Here is a 17,863-nt window from a genome sequence, read left to right on the forward strand (position 1 = left end):
CCTGGAGCCAAGGGGGTTAAAGACGCTCACCATGTAATTGCAATGTCCTCAGTTTGGCTCTGCCTGGTGACCTTTGTTGCATGCCCCCACCCCGTGTCAGTTCTCTAATATAATCTATGTAATAAAGAAGAAAAGTACTTTTTACTTACATCAGTTAAATTCTCTGAACCTTAGTTTCTGAGCAGAAAAAAGCTAAAAGCTACAACTACACCCGAGTTAAACAATACAGAAAGTGGTTGAAAGGTGCTGCAAAAGCCCAGTTCTCACATTTACACTCAGTGTATAGATAAGTTGCCTCCCTCTGTTAAGAAGTTATGAAACCAAAGGATGAACTTAAACCTTTTCCCACAGGTGGAATAATGGATTATCAACAAGAAATAAAAATGTACATAGAGTATTGTGTCCACCATAAAAGTTCAGCAGGTTCGGTCACAGCTTTTTCATCTCAGCGGTGAGTTTCTTTTGCCATCGACAGATAATCACCGACACTGAAAGACAAACACTAATTAGTGATTCAAACCAAGCAGACAGACAAGAAGATTTCATCCAAAAAGTGGAGTAGAAAAGCTTCTCAATCAGTATTTCTACCACCATTAGATACCTAGACTCTACTTTTAATAATAATTTAACTAATCTATTTTAACATACCTGTACACAATAATACAGAATTTAAAGGAAACTTTTGAGGAAATTGATTGAGGTTCAGACCTTCATATAAACAGAAAAAAATCACTTCAGCAGTACAGCCTATTTAATGTACTTACCAACAATAATACATGGTATCAGCAGGATTCGCAGTATCAGAAGGACACAATGCAATAAAGATGGAGGGTCTAGTCTTACAGTCTTGTCACCATACATTATCTGGAAAACAATAACAGCACTGCAATAAAGAATTTTACAGGTGGACATCTCAGGACACCAGTGGGTCAAAAATAGAAAAACTGTATGGTTACTTTCAAAATCGTGCCATGATTTTGAAAACCACTGCATGAAAATCAATATTTTCCATGAAAGAATTAAGTGCTACCTTGATCAACATTATCCTGCCTATAACTACAGTAATGTTGGGGTTGTATTTCTTTATAGCACTGTCTAGGTTGGTGTAGTTTGAATGAAAGATTTACCATAAAGTGCTGGAATTCAGCATCTGATGTGCGCTGAATATCACAGGTGAAAAAGTCAGTCTTGTTTACAGTTTCTTTCACCACCATGATACAGGGGTACTGCTTTTCTGCCTGAATGCCCCACACTGAAATATCTGCTGTTGTCATCTCCAGTTTGTCTGCCTTTTTCTAAAACGACAAAAGAAGCAAATGTTGACCGTTTATGAATTGATGCGATATGTGTGCGTGTGTGTGGAAAATATGTTGTACCTCTATGGTGATGTGCAAATTGTCCCCCATTCTTGTGGATGTGAAACCAGTAAATTCAGGGTCTGGATAGTAGGTTATTTTAGTGGAGCAGGACAAGGTTTCATTGGCTACTTTCAAAAACACAGTGCTGGTAAAAGTCCCCCGAAGGTTTCCAGCCGCAGGTGCATCATAGGTGAGACTCTGATGTAAATATTAAATAACAAAGTAAAGTGGTTAATCTGTGCATGAGATAGCATGAGATCACATGATAACCTGGTATATCGTAAAATAAAGTGATGTAATGCCACACTGAAAGATATGATGTCATTTAAAGTTAAAATACTCAAATTTAATCAAATTTTTGATATTATTTGTGGACAATTTTTTTTGCTACTGGTCATTCAATATATTTACATTCTGTAATTAGCTCTTTGTCTCTATGTAGTTTTCAATGTTAGTGATGCAATATTCCCACACTAGCTTCAAATTGCGATCTCATGCAGCAGAGATTCACAGGCTGCACTGTAAACAGATACACCACTTTCTCTTCTGTTGTATCTATCACAAATGCTAATCGAGATGCTAAAGGAGTGTTTACTGTGGTATTAAACCACACTTGCTGCCACCTACCACGGGTGTTGCCACATCAAGCAACAAGACTTAAATGTTATGGAGTCTACCTATGATGTGTAATCACAAACTGGGAGATAACATGACATGAAGCATTGCAACAAAAATGTAACATAATGGGACATTATGTTACAATATAAGATGATTGACACAGGATTGTTTCATGTGACATAGTCCATTATATCATTATCTGACATTCTCACTGTGCATTTGTGTGTGCATACAGAGACCTACCTGAAAGTTGCTGTTTCTGGGAAGCCTGACCTCCTGCGGGGCGTGGCTGTGTGTGACCCTCTCCACAAACTCAAGGTGGGATCCCATTAGTGTGATTTTCCTCTTCCCACTAAATGACACAGAGAAGCAGAGGAATTTTCATACTGACAGACACCGAAGGAGCACACACAGTTATAGTAATGCTAAAAGTTTTAGTTGTTGAAACACTTTCTGGTGTCAAGCAGCACAAGTAGCTGCTGGAAATATTTAGATGAGATCAGATGTCACAGTGCTGTTGATTGGCACTTTGACTTTTTTCTTTGTTTCTGTCTGTGTGTGTGTGGGAATATTAAATCTCACATACAAATCATACCTGTCCCAGGTGCTGCTGGGTGTGATGTTGGCGCAGAAAGGTAAGGAACTGTAGGTGATTTTCATGTTGCCATGGCAACTACCATCTGGGAGGAGGGCACATACTTTGACCTTGCCTTTTGATTCTGTGCTGGGAATGTGGAACGTCAGATTCACACCTGTGTTGTTCCACACAGGAGATCTGAGCAGAGCACACAGGAAGACAGAGAGAGAGGGAGCAGTTCATTGCAGAGTTCATGACTTTTTTTTCATTTAAAAAGATATTGGTTCAGAAATCTGTATAAAAATAACCATCCAATAACAGAGCAGCAAAATCTGCCTTAGTATAATTCATGAGATGAAATTAACAAATCAAAGAAAATAAAATTTCCAAATAGAAACTGCTTTTAATTTAACATCATATAACATGGTGATATTAACATATGAACATTAAAATAAAAGATGTAAAAAAACTGGTAAAAAAGTAAACACAACGTGCAAGCAAGCCCATGAAGTGCGTTGATAGTGTGAGTGAGTCTGAATTTTCTAATCAAGTGATTCTAATGAAATAAAACAAATCTATACTTAATTTACACAAAAATCCTGTGGATCACAAAACACTATTTTACATCAAAAATCCAGCTTCTGGCTTTAGGAAAGATTCGTGCACTTCATCCTGCAGCCAAACACTCCTGACATTGCTCAGAAAGTTGGTCGTAACACTGTTGCAGAAGTTTTCCACTAATGTGTGTGGAGACTGTGCTGGCAGTGGTGGAGCCCTTTGTGGTGGCACAAAAACTACAATCTTGTTTGTTTTTTCCTGTGTGGTGTACATAGTTTAGTTCTGGTCATAAAATGTGTATCTAAAATACACCCCTGATAGTTTGTGGATGTGCAGGCAATAAGAAAGAGACAGTGCCATTCTTTTTATTTTCTGTTATTATTTTTATTAACATTAGCGGCTTTCAGTACTTTTGTAGCTTGTACCTGAACCTCTGCTCTTTAGAGTTTGGTCCCTTTGTTCCTGTTCTTAGTTTCATCTAAGAAAGTTCAGTGTCACTATTTATAGACGGTGAAATGCTTCTGCATAAGAAAAAAATATTAACCTGAACTGAATATCTATATAGTGCCATATGAGGTGGCAAGCGACAGTCTGGCGCCATAAAATTTACATGATTTTTCAGTTTTTCGTAACCTGAACTTTTTTTTTGTTTTACCCTAGACAGTTTACTGCTGACCTTTGTACCATTTAAGGTTTTTCCACTGGACCTGAACTACTGAAATTTAAAAAAAAAATAGCTGGAAAAATTGGGGTGTTCAAAAACATTTCACCAGTAGTGTATATGAAATGAAAATACTGTGTAAAGAATCTTTAAACTGACTCACTCTCGTGGAGAGCAGTCGTCAGTCTGGATCCTCACTCTGGTCACATCATTGAGGTTATGACCGCTCAACACTGCATGGTTTCTGCCGTAGAAAGACACGACACTGGGAGTGATGGAGGAGATCTCTGGCCTCTGACAGTAAAACACACAGAAAAACAATCATTTTAACGTGTCGCCTTCTACTGATGTTTTAACCTCGACTGAATGTGAAGAAGGTGAACTTCAGATGAAGAATGTGTGTGAGAGCTGAGGTTCAGACTCACAGAAAAGTTCATCCCTGACCCCATCATTTGGCAAACACTTTCCTGCAGGAGGAAGTGGGGGAAGAAATTCAGCAGGATTACATGACACTCACTGTGAAGGTATTATTAGAGTCGATTCAGGACATTCAGCTAAAGTCAAAACCTGGAGAACAGTAGAAAACAGCCAGGCTGAGGGATATGCCAACACCTATAATGCTGCTTTATTTACATGGTGTACGTATGTGCAGAAATAGAAAATGAGACATTTTGGTTTAACCTGCATTGGACTCAGTGAAACACAGTCAGACTGTCGTCACAGTGAAGCTGCTGTCTTTGCAAAGTGTCTAAACTCTGAACCACTCTGAGCAGGCAGCTGGGTGGTGACTCAGTTGGTGACTAGTTTGTTAACGTTAGAAAACAAGACAATATGTAAATAAGATCGATGTGGAAGGCATTCCGTTTCATCTCCTTTCCCATTTGTTCACGTATGTTAGATAAATACATAAAAATATGCATAATTACATTCCTCACTCCCTGATTTGCCCAGGAACAGTGGTTTTTGCTCCAGCCACATCCAGCCCTGATACACTGCTGACACCTGAGGAGGAAACAAATCTTATAACATTTTGGTGTAAAGACCAGCGTCAGTATAACACTAGAAATATGGATCACAACGACTTGATAGATCACAAAGATCACAACATAATAATATATTATTCCTGGTTGTGAGCAGAAAGGGTTAAAGTCTTTTTCTTTATATAACTGGGACCTGATGCTTTTGACTCATTATGTGTTTCAGCTTTTTCAGCTTTATCTGCTTTTAATTATATTAGACATTATTAGTTCACAGTAGGTGTCTTTGTGTATTGACAGTGGTAGTGGACTTACAAGACAGAAGTTGGCGGTCCTCTGATCTCAGAGCAGTTGGTTAGCGTCAGTGGTTCCAATAAGGTCAATGTGCCAAGTCTAATTCTTACACCGACTGCCAGGCCTGAAATGCAAATAACACATTGAACATTACAGTTTTCAGTGATTCATGTTTACATGTAATATAACTAGAGGCATCACAGGTTTGTCAGCTGATAAACAACTGTATATAAGAGTAAAGTTACTGATGGCAGCTTTCTCAAGCTTTCAGTTTTACTTTAAAACCATCATCAGGAGCAGGCAGAGGTGACAAGGAAACAACAGCAAATAATACCAGGTGTGACTGACTGCTCAGGTACAACAGTTAGGCTGATGATAAATAAGCCTGTGTGTTTAATATTAGCAGATCCCCTGATAAACAACTGGTGTTCCCATTGTTAAGTACATAATTCATGAGATTATTACATTTATCAAATGTTACTGACCTTCGGCAGGAAGTATGTTCTCAGAGAGGATGCAGATGCATTGTGGGAACTGTGGAGGAAACTCATTCTTCCTACAAAGCTCTCTGGAACTCACAGGGAACTGACAGGCGAAGTTGGACCGTGCCTTCTCGCCCGCAGTCAGGTGTGTCAGGATGTTAAGTGTGATCTGAAAAAGGTCTCGTTGTGAGTGTTTAAAGGACAAATAACTGACACACAACTGATCAGAGTTAAAACTTGTCCTCTCTACCTGGCCGGTGGAGTCCTTAGCAACATTGTGGGAAACCATTTTCTGCTGGTAATCATCAGGAATGGACACCCAGTCTGAATCTTTGCAGTCATCTTCAAATGTGCAACTAGGAAAAGAAAAATATTTTATAACCAAGTTTAAAGTTGTTTAAAGATGTCTGAAGACGTCAGATGAGATGTTTCACTGACCTCTTAGAGTCACACCAGACACAGTATGGATCCTGTGCAGACCAGCACTCCTGCACATTTTTGTATGTGCTGCACGTTGACACGGGGACACGCTCCATCTAGAAGAAAACACTGACACTTTGCTACACTTTGAAATACAACATACGCACATGTGACATTGTGGTAATAAACAACCACTGTGTTCACCACCATCTTACATGTGATACATATGTGGTACAATCCACCCACCTTGTTCTGAAATGGCACGTACACATGTTTACGATCGACTTGATCCAGTTGTATTTTGGGAAACACTCTGCAGTCATCATTGGCCCTGTAGAGCACCGTGGGACAGACGGTGTGATAGTTCTTATCCACAGCAAGCTGACAACAAGAGCATAGCTTTGGTCATGTTCTGAGAAACTGAGCTGCTGCTGGTCAATATCAACAGTTGAAGTAAAACTGATCTTATCTATCTTACCCTGATAAAACTATCATTTTGAAAGGCAAGCAGGTAGGTAACCTAGGTAACCGATTCACCTACACACAAACCATGTAACGTGTATTTTTGGCTTTTCTCAGCCAATGAAATTATACTTAACATTAACATCTTAACACCTCATTTTACCACGAAAACCTCCATATGCAACTTTTACTTGTACTAGGTATGTATAAGAAACAGCTCTATTTCCTGCCACAGTTTAAACCCTGTGGTGGTGGCAGCACAATATTTCCTGATATGGATTAGTACCTCTTACTCTTACTAACTCTTAATAGTGCTGTGGTCAGGTTGGATTTATGTCAGCTAGTAATGAATTCAAAAGATGCTTGAAAAAAACCTAAAAGTGTCCACAGAATCATAATTCAGGTCGACACCCTTCCAGCTCACAAATCTCTTTTTAAAATCTCGTTTCATCAAAATAGCATTGACAGGAAACCACCAAGAGATGTGCAAAACACAGTGAACAATATTTTACATGCTCTATTTAGAAGATGTTGAAAGTGTTTCAATCTGGAATAATCTGAAAACATCCCATAAATCTACAAAGTACTTACTGCAATGAGATAAACATACATCATGGTTACTAAATAAAACTGTAACAGAGGCCTTTAGAGCATCCTATATATTTGCCATTTATTTTTGGTCAGACCTATGATCACAAATGTCTGTGACTGACTGACAGAGTTGAGTGAGCATATTTCCACCATTGGTCAGCTCAATGCCACGTGCCTGAGTTTCATCATTGGCCGTTGCTCTTTCAAAATGAATTGGGTAAAACAGTTTCTATTAGGGGGTGTTTACAGTCTGCAGTGTCGCCAACTTAGTGCATTTGTTGCTGGATTCAAGACTTATTTTCAGACAAGTGCCTCTTGACAAATCTAGCAACTTTTTGGACAAACGTTAGCTACTCAGCATCTGTGTGTACAGCTGAAATCACAACTCAGTCTTTGTCTTTAACTGATGTGTTTGGTGATTTTGTCAGAAAACGTCATGGTTATAAAATCAGGATCTTAGCAGCAGCTTGGAAGTGACTGCTGGTTAACATGTAGTCTTATGGTCATGTGGCCCACATTTCAGTCACTATTTCAAACTTGTTCTGTCTCACAACAGAAACAGGAAAACATATAAAACGGCTATATTGTGAATTCAGCTGTATTAGGCAGAGAGTAGGAGAGAAGCACATAGATAAAGAGCCGAAACCAGCTGACACTAGGCTGAATGCAGACGGTTCCACAAGTTTTCAACTGTGTCCTCAATTTCACACACTGAACATACGTGGTCCAGACTTACATTATACTAGCTTTTAAGCTTTTTTTTTTTTTTTTTTTTTTTACATCAGTTTACTTTTATTTATTTTATTAGATATTTTCTTTTTTTCCAATAGTATCTTTTTCAGTAATGGACAGAATGTGTATCACTTCACTTCTTATAAACACCTTAATGAGCTGCCCAACGTCCGTCCTGATGAAGAAAACAATCCAGGCCTTCTGCCTCACTGCCAGCACAGAGGTCATGTGGTTCTGCCTGAAGAGCACTGCCTCCGGCTTCAGTGTCTTTGGCGGAGAAACACACACACATCTATTATCACTTTTACATCCAGACAGCATTCATGGTATTCTGCAGTGAAGAGATCTCAGGTTAGAAGCAAGTATTGAGAACACTTCATGTTAAAACTGCTCAAAGTTGAATTAGACATGTTGCTATATTACACTATGAAGCACACACCTTGACTTATGTCTCATCAATTAATATCTTGTGATATGTCTGTGTGGTGATATGTTGAATTATTATCTTTGTGTAGGTGACTCCTGCTACCACAGTTGAAAATAAAAAGCATTAAATGTATTTAACCCTCAATCATGCAGGGTCTTCATGTGTTTTGTTTCTATTTTGTATCAAGCCCCACAGAAAATATATAGAGTACCAGGATGTGGTTTTATGTACACGTTGCAGTGAGGACAAAAAAAACTTTCCATCTAATTTACATGCAATTGCATAGGTAGGTGTATAATTTAATAGTTATCTAGTTTCACCAACATTTAGATTTAATATTTCGATTAAATATTAACATTATTAAAGAAAACATGACAAAGCTGGTAAAAAATGTTTTTAAAAAATATTATTTGAGTTAAATGTGGCACAATGTTGCTGTTGATTTCAATAAGCACCATAAATATTGTACAGTCTTGAATTCTTATTTAATTCCATGTAAATCTATTAAGCTTCATTTGATTTTCATTTTTTGTTATAACTTAACTTGCTGGAATTTTAAATGACGAAAACATAATGAGGATCGACCGTCGGTCTTAACTTCTTATTACAGACACTGCATATGCTGATAATGAATTATCATCAAAGTATATGACATGAGTGTGCAGCTACAGTAACTTAAAGCTGAATTTTTTGTCATCCGTTACCTTTTTAACCGTTTGCTTGGGAGTACAATCACTACAGAAGTCTGGATCTGCATCGGCCTCTCCGCTGAGATCAGGGCTGATGTCAAACACTACCAGCTCGGTGTTCAGCTGTCCTTCACCCACACTGAACACTCCGCTCCAGAGCACCGGCGGACCGCCCGGGATCACCGAGGAGGCCAGGAGTCTGTTACCGTCACCACCACCTTCAGAGACACTGAGAGTCGCGCCCCGCAGCGACTTGACAGTCTCGACCTTGTTGGTTTTGCCCTCAAACCAAATTAGATGGACTTTGTTACTTTTGGAGCCGGAGGGCACGTTGGAGAGCAGATATATGGTTGAACTGATCTGAAATCCGTCCACAAACTCCACATCGCCTTTACTTTCGAAAGAAGATAGGGGTTGGTCATCATTAAAAGAAAATATACCTCCGGGCTGCTTCTCATCCGTATTCTGAAGGTTGAGAGTTTTGGTACTAGGGGGGCAGCGGCTCGGACCGGAATGTTCTTGATGTTTTTGCTGTATCGCGGTCAGAATGTAAAAGTGGCTCTGGGTTGGACTCTTCTCCACTGTCACCAAGACTGAGACGGACGCGCTGCTGCGCCTCAGTGGTCCCACATAGATGCTCTCCCTGTGCACAAAGTTAGAGATGTTCATCAGGTCCAGAACTTCACAGTAACCACACTCATCGTCGGTCACCCCGCAGCTGATCAGAGTGCCGTTCTCAACAAATGGCAATAACACGTTGACGCTGAAAGTTGCGTTCCACCACGCCATCTCAGAAACACGGTAGAAATGCTCCTCAACCGGCGGGATGGCACCGTCCTTCATGAATCCTCTCTGGGTCAGACTCCGGACCAGAGTCAGGTTGTGGCTCAGCTGATACAGCCTCTCCTCTGTAGCGATGTAAACCGAGTTGGAGGCCACGGCGAAGTGACGGATATCTCCATCAAAAGTGAAGCCTCCATCCTCCCCCCGACACCGACCCGGTTCTCCCCAGAGAATAAACAACAGACCAGGCAGCAGGATCATGTTCTAGCAGCTGTGGCAGCTTTAAGTGGGAAACCCTCATACACTGACGACCTGCATGGCTCTGTACACTCCGCTAGTGCCACTAGTCGTGCGTAAAAGCGCAGCGCGCCTCTGCTGAAAAGAGAAGCGCATAAAGTGGGAGGAGAGGCCCGAAAACGAAAGCATTCAGATTAACTGCATAACTGTTTCTCAGATATAAAGATTTAGCAGCATCTCTGTTTCACTCAGCTCCATTCGTCCCACTTTTGTAATGTTTTTGTCTAACCATAGAACCTGCGTGCGCCTCCAGGAGAGCAAGAGATAGTGCCGGTCTCATTAACTTTTCCATGCAATAACAGGTGCGCTGACTGCCACTAAGATCAGAAAGACATATCAATATTCTACAAGATCTGTGTGTAATGTGCAGAACACAATATTAAAGCCATTCTGTGAAGTGTGTCCACTGACACACTGATGGGTCATCTCATGTTCTGCAGCCAAACTTTATTTTAAAATCTAGTGTATAAAATGATGCAGAAGACATCAGACTGGACGGACTGGATATTTGTAAAATGTTCCTTTTTGAGAGAAGTTGAGGTTTACCATGTCAATGTGGATGATCAACCGTTGACTGAATATATGAAAATAGAATATCACAGTAGAACAACAAAAGCTGGATATCATGAGTAAAAGTTTTCCCTAACAGCCAGAACATTATTACCAGATAGTGTGAATTTTAAAACGGTTGGGCTTTCCCTGAGTGAGCCCGGAGCCTGTGTTATCGCTTCCAGCCACTAGAGGTCGCTGGGCCCCCTCGGTATGACCGTGCAGCGGCACGCAGCAGCAGCCCGGTCAGAGGCAGCAGAGTGTCGGAAACTCCAGCAGCTCCGCTCCGTATATTTCCACTGACCCTCCGTTTCGAGGATTCATTCATCCCAGGCAGAGCTGCTGCTTGGTCTGTCCGGACAGGAATCCGTCCACTCATTCACGCGTCTGTCCATCTAGCTGCACACATCCCCTCCGTCCATCCAGCGGTGCGTGGCGTCCGCATCTACATCTAGGAAGGTTACACACATCGTTATTGATCAGCGGACCTATCAACTTTTTTTTGTTTTAAATTCATCTCCTCGTGATCAGCGCCTCATCATCGGGAGATTATTACTGCATTCAGCGGTCTCTGGTGAGTCTTCCTGCCGGTGTTTTCATGTGGGTTTCGTCCCTTCAGGGGGCAGCTCTGCGACACCGAGGTGTGGTAATGATCAAACCTGTGGTCAGGCCACAAGGTTTGAGATTTTCCTAACAGGGTGACACCTTTAGCGAAGGTCATGACACACAGATTCCTCTGGGGTGGAGCTGTCCCTCGTGACATAAAGACAATAATATCTCTATGATATTTCCCTGGACATTTACGCTCGTCTTTGGTGTTCATGCTTGTTTAAATTGACCTTATCTAGCTCAATGCTCATTGATGTTATATAAGTCTTAGTAACATATTCTGTTTTTTGTAAGATGAGCTGCACTGTAACATAAAAGTTGGATTAATCTTTCCAGTCAGTCATTTGGGATATTAAATGGGACCACAGGCAAAATAGTAGTTTTCTTTTCCTGTAATACAATCACGGTTGCATATCTCATATGCAGCTTCATCTTACTTTGCTACTTGATCTCTCTCCACCTTCCACTCCTGGGTTCAAGGACATAATCAGCATTCAGGAGCAGCTCTTAGTGTTGCATAATGGCCCACATCTCAATGGGATTTAGGATCAGTAAGCGCATCCCATAAGGGCGCTTGCCAAACCAGGCTTCAGGGGAGTCCGAGGGGTCCTGACGAAGGTGGTATGCCAAGAAAAATGAAAAATGGGTTGATGTGCTGTGATTGAAATCAGACAATGCTCAAAAACAGGAAGTTTAAGCAGGTCTTAGCTGATAAGGTGCATCTAGTATAATGGACCCTAATGAAGTGCAATGGTAATGACTCAGCGCCTGTTCTGAGTTATTTTTACCAGACTTTAGAATTTCTATGTTATGCCACTTTCTTTGACGGTTCACATTTAAACACTGAGTGTAAACATAACTTTTATTCCAACAGGCACCTTTTTACTTTTTGAAGCTAACACTTTTGTACTTGAAGTAAAATTTCTATTAGAGGACTTCTACTTAGAACAGTGTCGATGTCAAACTGTGGTATTTCTACTTCTACTCAAGTAAAGGATCTTCATTCTTCCTCCACCTCTAACGATTTGTAGCTGTTCTTATCTGTGTTTAGTTTACTGTGTTTGTGTGAAGTGTTTTTCTTCCCACCAACAGTGGAGAAAGACAAATATCTACCCTGAGGAGACTTTGTGATAAAATCATGTGATCAAACAGGGACAAACTGGCCCAACGTCTATGAGTGTGAGGGCTGTCTAAGAGAGACCTGTCACCACTGGCTGAAAACACCAACAGTGTATCTCTACAGTGAAGACACAATTTTTACTTTATTTTCGTTTTATTGACATTTTAGGAAAATATCGGTAATCTAATACATTTGAGAATTGGGGCATTCTTTCCCTCACTGGTTTCCCTTTAGAGGCAGTGCACCAGTTCACTGTATGTATTTTAATGACAGGCCTGTGGTTTGCAGTCTTTCTATAGCTTGTGGTGCAGCAGGTCTCCTCCCATGGTTTGGAGCTCAGAGGTCTGTAATCTCCCTCAACCACAGCACCACCACCCAGATTCAGTTCTCAGGGTAAAAGTGACACAGCTGGGCACGCAGTGGAAAAAATACACGTGCCCAGTTTGACAGTTTGGATGGAGTCCCTGTACAGCAGAAGTTTATGGGTAAAAAAAACAATAACTTAATTGTAGATTCTAGATAGAGGGCAACAGTTTTTTCCTCTTTCCCAACAGAGAGCGGTTTTGGGTATGTAGACAGTCACGTATTGTAATAGTTTACCAGGATGAAACTAAAGCCTGATGATGTGCATCTCAGTAATGGTAATTATAAACAGAAGCATGCTGAAGAACTTTGTTTCAGGTTTAAATCACAGTTGGTGCCCTTTGCCTTCAGTCTGAAAAGCAGTAGTATAGCAGTACTTTTACTACTCTGTCTGGCAGCAAATTAGCTATCACTTGATGCAGGTGATATTTGTACTATTCAGTTTGTACTGTAGCAGTGTAGTTAGTCTTAATTGTTTGATTATTGCGGAGAGTTAGGAGAGGATTGGTGCTACTCTCACTTCTGTCTGTTTAATATGAAGCTACAGCTAGGAATCGTTTTGCTAAATACTGGAAGCAGCAGAAACAGCTAGCCCGGCTGTGTTCAGCTAGTGTGGCGCAATGTGGCCAAGAAATAGCCCCGCACCTAACTAACCATTTAACCACAACTTGTGGTCCCCTCACTCCCCTCGCTCAGGTTGTCAGCCATTGACTGAACCACAACTTTTTTTTGCAGCTAAAACCACTGAAAACACCAGTTAAATACATTTCCCTTAATGGATTTCGCCTCACAATCTAATCACAATGCAGTTCATCAGTCACATGAACGACGAAATCATTCAGTCTAAATGGGTTAATATTTAGAGAGACTGAGAGAGGAACAACTAGTCCAAGACAAAGACGTGTTACTTAGATGTCTTTGTGGCAGGCCTCACTGAAGGCCTGATTGCTATCCAACAAATCTAACTGATCAATCAATCCACAGAGGTCATTGACAACCTGCAGTCCATGTGTCTATCTCTGCACTGGATGCAACTGAGGTAAAGGTGATAGTGACCGTCTTGTCTGACAATTCAAAGGTGGCGAACAAAATACTGGACTGGTATTTTAAATGCATGAGCTGCTGCTGGTGTTCGATTGTACTGTTTGTCTTGGCTCTCTGTAATACTTCTCTTCTTTTTTTTTTTTTTTTTTAGAAGCTTTGTGTTTTATCATACAGTATCATTGTAGTTCTTTTTGTCTTTGGCTTGGACAGTCTATGTTGTTTTTGTCTCAGATCCAAACTGTCATAATACAGTATATTCTTTTCTTTCTGCGTTGGGTGTGTGTGCTGTGTTTGCACTTTCTATTGTAGTCAGTAAAACTTGATCTGTCCTCAAGAAGAAAGTTCCAGATGTTTGTCCTGTGACTTCACTACATAACTGTGTGTGTGTGTGTGTGTGTGTGTGTGTGTGTGTGTGTGTGTGTGCGTTTGTAAGAGAGTGAGTCAGGTTGGTGGGTGAAGTGGGTGGAGGCCATAAATGGCAAAATGTGAAGAAGAATGACCGTGTTGTAGGGAGACACTACTGTGTGTTCCTCTTCCTCCTCTTTCACTGGTGTTTCCCTGCTGCTGCGTAGGAGAGGGATCACTGCAGTGGTATGTATGTGTGTCTGTGTGTGTGTGTGTGTGTGTGTGTGTGTGTGTCTGCTTACAGTAATATGTGCAAGATGTAAAATAGATGGAGAGAGGAGAGAGAGAGGAAGCAAGTACATAAATGCCAGAAAACAGGCAGAACAAAAAAAAAAATCACAAGTTTGTTGTTACAGAAAGGAGCCATACAAGCTGTTTCTGTGAGCTGCAACTATTCCACCATATCCTCTTATGTTCTACAACGAAGCTACAACCAGTAGTTGGTTAGCTTAGTTTTGCATAAAGCCTGGAAACTAGTCCAGCTCTGTCCATACGTAACAAAATGTGCCCCACAGTATATCTTAATACAAAACCTGAACTGTACAAACGGCAACCCTTTTTTCTTGTCCTGGGTGAACGAACACTTTACGCTTGTTAAGTTCTTCTCCAGACATGTTTTAAACTCTGTAAAAATACACTGCTATTAATATTTTGTGGTTTTAACACATGAAAAGTGAAAAAAAAGGGAAAACTGGGGGTGGATGCTCATCTACTCTTACTTTCTCATTGAGAAATTCTGTTCAGGCCTTATGTCCCGCCCACCACCACTGCTTGTGCTAGGTTGACAGGTGAAAGAGCAAGATGGTCAGAGGAGGAAACATCAGAGAGACTCAGCCACATGTTTGAGCCTCACTCAGACCCAGACTCAGATGAGGAGTCTGGTGAGACCAGAATCAGAGACTAGCAGGTGGATCAGAACGGTTAGCGTAGTTAGCATCTTTTATTTGTTTATGTTGTTTGTTAGCTTGTAACTGGCAGTGGCTGAGACAGTGTTAGTGGTTGGGCTACTACTAACTCTCTCTCTGTACTTACAAGGTTTCAGGTCCCCCCCCCCCATCCCCACAAGTTGCATTTTACTCATGTGTCTTGTATTATATAAAAACACCATATGGATGTTAACAAGGTTAAATACTTCTTTGTCATTGGAGAGGGTCTTTAAGACCTGTTACTGAGGGTGATGTGGAGTCAGGTTAGCTGTTTCCAGTGATGAAAGAAATGATGAAAGAAAGTGATGGGATTTATGTGGTGGAATCTACTGAAGTTCACCACTTCATAACTGAATGGAGTTCAAATAAACATTCAGTAAGTTTTGCACTGAATATTGAGGGGAAAACCTTTTATTTTTGCATTTGATAAGTGGACAAATGTCCATTTTTCATATAATGGGGAGGGGTCATGACCCCCCGGTACCCCACGGTGCTTACACGCGTGTTCCCAAACACCTCAGGCTAAACTAGATGGACAGACTAAAATGTTGCAGCAGTATTACAACATCATTCAGTGTTTTGACTGTGCTGTCTGGTCGGTGGAAATGTGCCCACATTAATAATGGTGAAAACAAAATATTTAAAGATGCCGACGGCTGCCATGATGACCCTTGCCGAGTGAGAGAGATGGATGATCGACCTCCACTTGAGCCACACCAAGCGGCACACAGACACACCATATATGGATGTGTGTGTGTTGGCACAAAAGGGAGCAGGTTAGCTTAAACCCTGAGTGTGTCTATGTGTGTGTTTCCATTGTGGATGAAGGAGGAGAAAGCTGGAAGTTTGCCAGTTCATAACTTCAACCAGTGTGAAGTTGGCTAACATGTTTCTGACACCGTCACATTTTTCAGCTTTTACTGAGCTGAACAGTTTGTGCTGAACTTGTGACTCTTCAGTTTTCTCCCATTTTTCTCGCCATATCTCGTTTCAGCCAACAGATACTAACAGAGAGACGAGTCTAATTTATACACTGACAATAGATCTTTTCACAAACATGGCAGCCGCTCCGTAGAAGGCTATAAATTGGTTCTCATCATTGCCAATTTTCTGTCACCTGTAATCACTTATTAGGTGTTTCATTTTATTCTGTAACACAAAACAAATAATATGTTAGGAATCACTGTTGTCTTTCAATAGCCACAAACTGTCTTGGGCTGCTTGATCAAATCTGACTAACTTTTTTTGGTCCATTTTACGCAGTGTCAGAACTGATCAAAACTTTCTGCAGAAAAATTGATTCATGTTTTATTCCAGTATTTAAAATGTATATTAAAATGACTGATCAGTCTAATGGGAACTGTAAAGCTCAAAATAACGCTAGCGGGGCATTTACATCGCATGCTGTAAATCAATAAATTTAAGTCACCATCTGCATTCCTGCTAATTGGAATTACTTCGTAAGTCACTGTGTCCCAGGATTCCTCTGGAGTCATCCAGATACAGATTTCATTTTCATCATCATCACCATCATCATTGCTTGTTTTTGGTTAACAGTTGGAGCCTCAGCCAGGAGAAAAACAAAGTGTGTTTGGGGCAGAAGTTTAAAATCAATTATCTTGTGAAATAACTTCACAGTGGGTTGTTTTCTTATTAAACAGACTTGTGCTTGGCTGCAGTTTTGTTTTCTTTTTGAACAGGCGAGTTCAGCTCTGTGTCTCTCACTCTTTACTCGACGCCTCCTTGCTCTGTCTTCTGTTCCATTTATCAGCCTTTTGCATCTCACACACCTGCATGAAACATCCCAGTTAGGAGGTCAAAAACTCTGAAACACAGCCTTAACTGTCTCTGTACTACATACTGCTCACCAAGGGGTCTGGAGCGGACACCTTATTGATTGCTCATCTTTGTGTGCGTTCTCTGCTGTGGTTGGACTGTCGGAGGCGTGTGAGGGCCGCCTCCTTCAGCTGATTAAATCTCTGTGGCAGAAGAATAAGGTGCGTTACATTAATCTAATATCATGAATATGCTGCTCAACGTGCTGCACAACAGCACATGACTAACAGTGTGGGTGCCTTTATTAAAGCAAAAATAAGTAACTTTTTCTACACACCACGGACATTTATTCCACAAATGCATGCTCCTCTTCCCCACATGTCCACATACACAAATATGAAGTTAAAGTGGTGCAACAGAAAAAAATGCTTAATTATGCTTGATTATACTACAAATGATATTACTTTCTGTATCAGTATCAAAAATATTATTATGATTAGTATTTCTCTATCAGTTGTACAAATATCACATATATAGTCCAGCAAAGATACAAAAGGTACACACAAATTTTTCCACTTTCTAATTATGATTTCGCTCAAAATCATATAATAATCAACTGTTTATAAATACTGAATATGATATATGAACAACTTCTAATAATAATATCATCTAAACTAACAAATCGGTTATCTCCTGAAATGAGGATCAAACTTTGTAAGAACATCATTCTCTTTGTAAGCAGATTCTGAGATCTACATATTCATATTTGAGATTATGTATATTCATAGTACTGAGGCCCGCCTCACTCTCCTGACTGATAGTCGTCCACCTACAGAATGAACAATGCATTCACTGTGCTCCATCCTCTTCTCTAGATTGAGTCACGCTGTGCCAGGATGCACCGGTGTCTGTCATTACCATAACTGCAAAGACTGCTTCACTAAAATAAAACAATCCCATCATCTCTCAGCCAAGAACACAACCCTCACACACACGTTCTAGAACCACATCCCTTGCTGTGCCAAAAGTAAAAACACCCTCATGAAGTATTACCAGCAAAAAAGGAAATCCTGCACACAAAGCAATGTACTGAAATATACTGTGGCATCAAAAAGTAAAAATGCACTGTCCTACATGTTTCCACA

The 17,863-nt window shown here is 40.6% G+C and overlaps 2 protein-coding genes across 2 annotated transcripts in view; one reads left to right on the plus strand and one right to left on the minus strand.

Annotated features, from left to right (window-relative positions):
* Positions 1 to 402: 402 nt before the first annotated feature.
* Positions 403 to 9,890, minus strand: LOC111224605 (plexin-C1-like). Its single transcript, XM_022749156.1, has 16 exons — positions 8,862 to 9,890; positions 7,881 to 7,997; positions 6,192 to 6,326; positions 5,964 to 6,061; positions 5,776 to 5,881; positions 5,529 to 5,694; positions 5,065 to 5,167; positions 4,699 to 4,774; positions 4,198 to 4,239; positions 3,936 to 4,066; positions 2,572 to 2,751; positions 2,220 to 2,328; positions 1,377 to 1,556; positions 1,128 to 1,295; positions 765 to 864; positions 403 to 488 (listed from the first exon to the last, which is right to left on the minus strand). Exons 1-16 carry the CDS (start codon positions 9,888 to 9,890, stop codon positions 430 to 432), a joined length of 2,799 nt encoding a protein of 932 aa, XP_022604877.1. The 3' UTR covers positions 403 to 429.
* An 848-nt stretch (positions 9,891 to 10,738) lies between these two features.
* The window catches only part of rerg (RAS like estrogen regulated growth inhibitor), a 45,113-nt gene continuing 37,988 nt past the window's right edge, over positions 10,739 to 17,863 (plus strand). Inside the window, exon 1 of the mRNA XM_022749541.1 lies at positions 10,739 to 11,049. The gene's annotated coding sequence lies outside the window, so the exon portion shown is untranslated. The remainder of the gene's footprint in view (positions 11,050 to 17,863) is intronic.

The sequence above is a fragment of the Seriola dumerili genome, unplaced genomic scaffold, assembly GCF_002260705.1.
Source record: "Seriola dumerili isolate Sdu_G_001 unplaced genomic scaffold, Sdu_1.0 BDQW01000138.1, whole genome shotgun sequence".
NCBI classification, from domain to species: Eukaryota; Metazoa; Chordata; class Actinopteri; order Carangiformes; family Carangidae; genus Seriola; species Seriola dumerili.

Excerpts from the sequence above, each read along its gene's own strand:
- LOC111224605 (XM_022749156.1), bottom strand. The coding sequence starts at position 9,890 with ATGATCCTGCTGCCTGGTCTGTTGTTTATTCTCTGGGGAGAACCGGGT. Across the intron at positions 6,327-7,880 it reads ACGTTGGGCAGCTCATTAAG|CTTGCTGTGGATAAGAACTA; the intron begins GTGTTTATAAGA and ends TCTTGTTGTCAG. Across the intron at positions 4,240-4,698 it reads CAAATCAGGGAGTGAGGAAT|GAAAGTGTTTGCCAAATGAT; the intron begins GTAATTATGCAT and ends TTCCTCCTGCAG.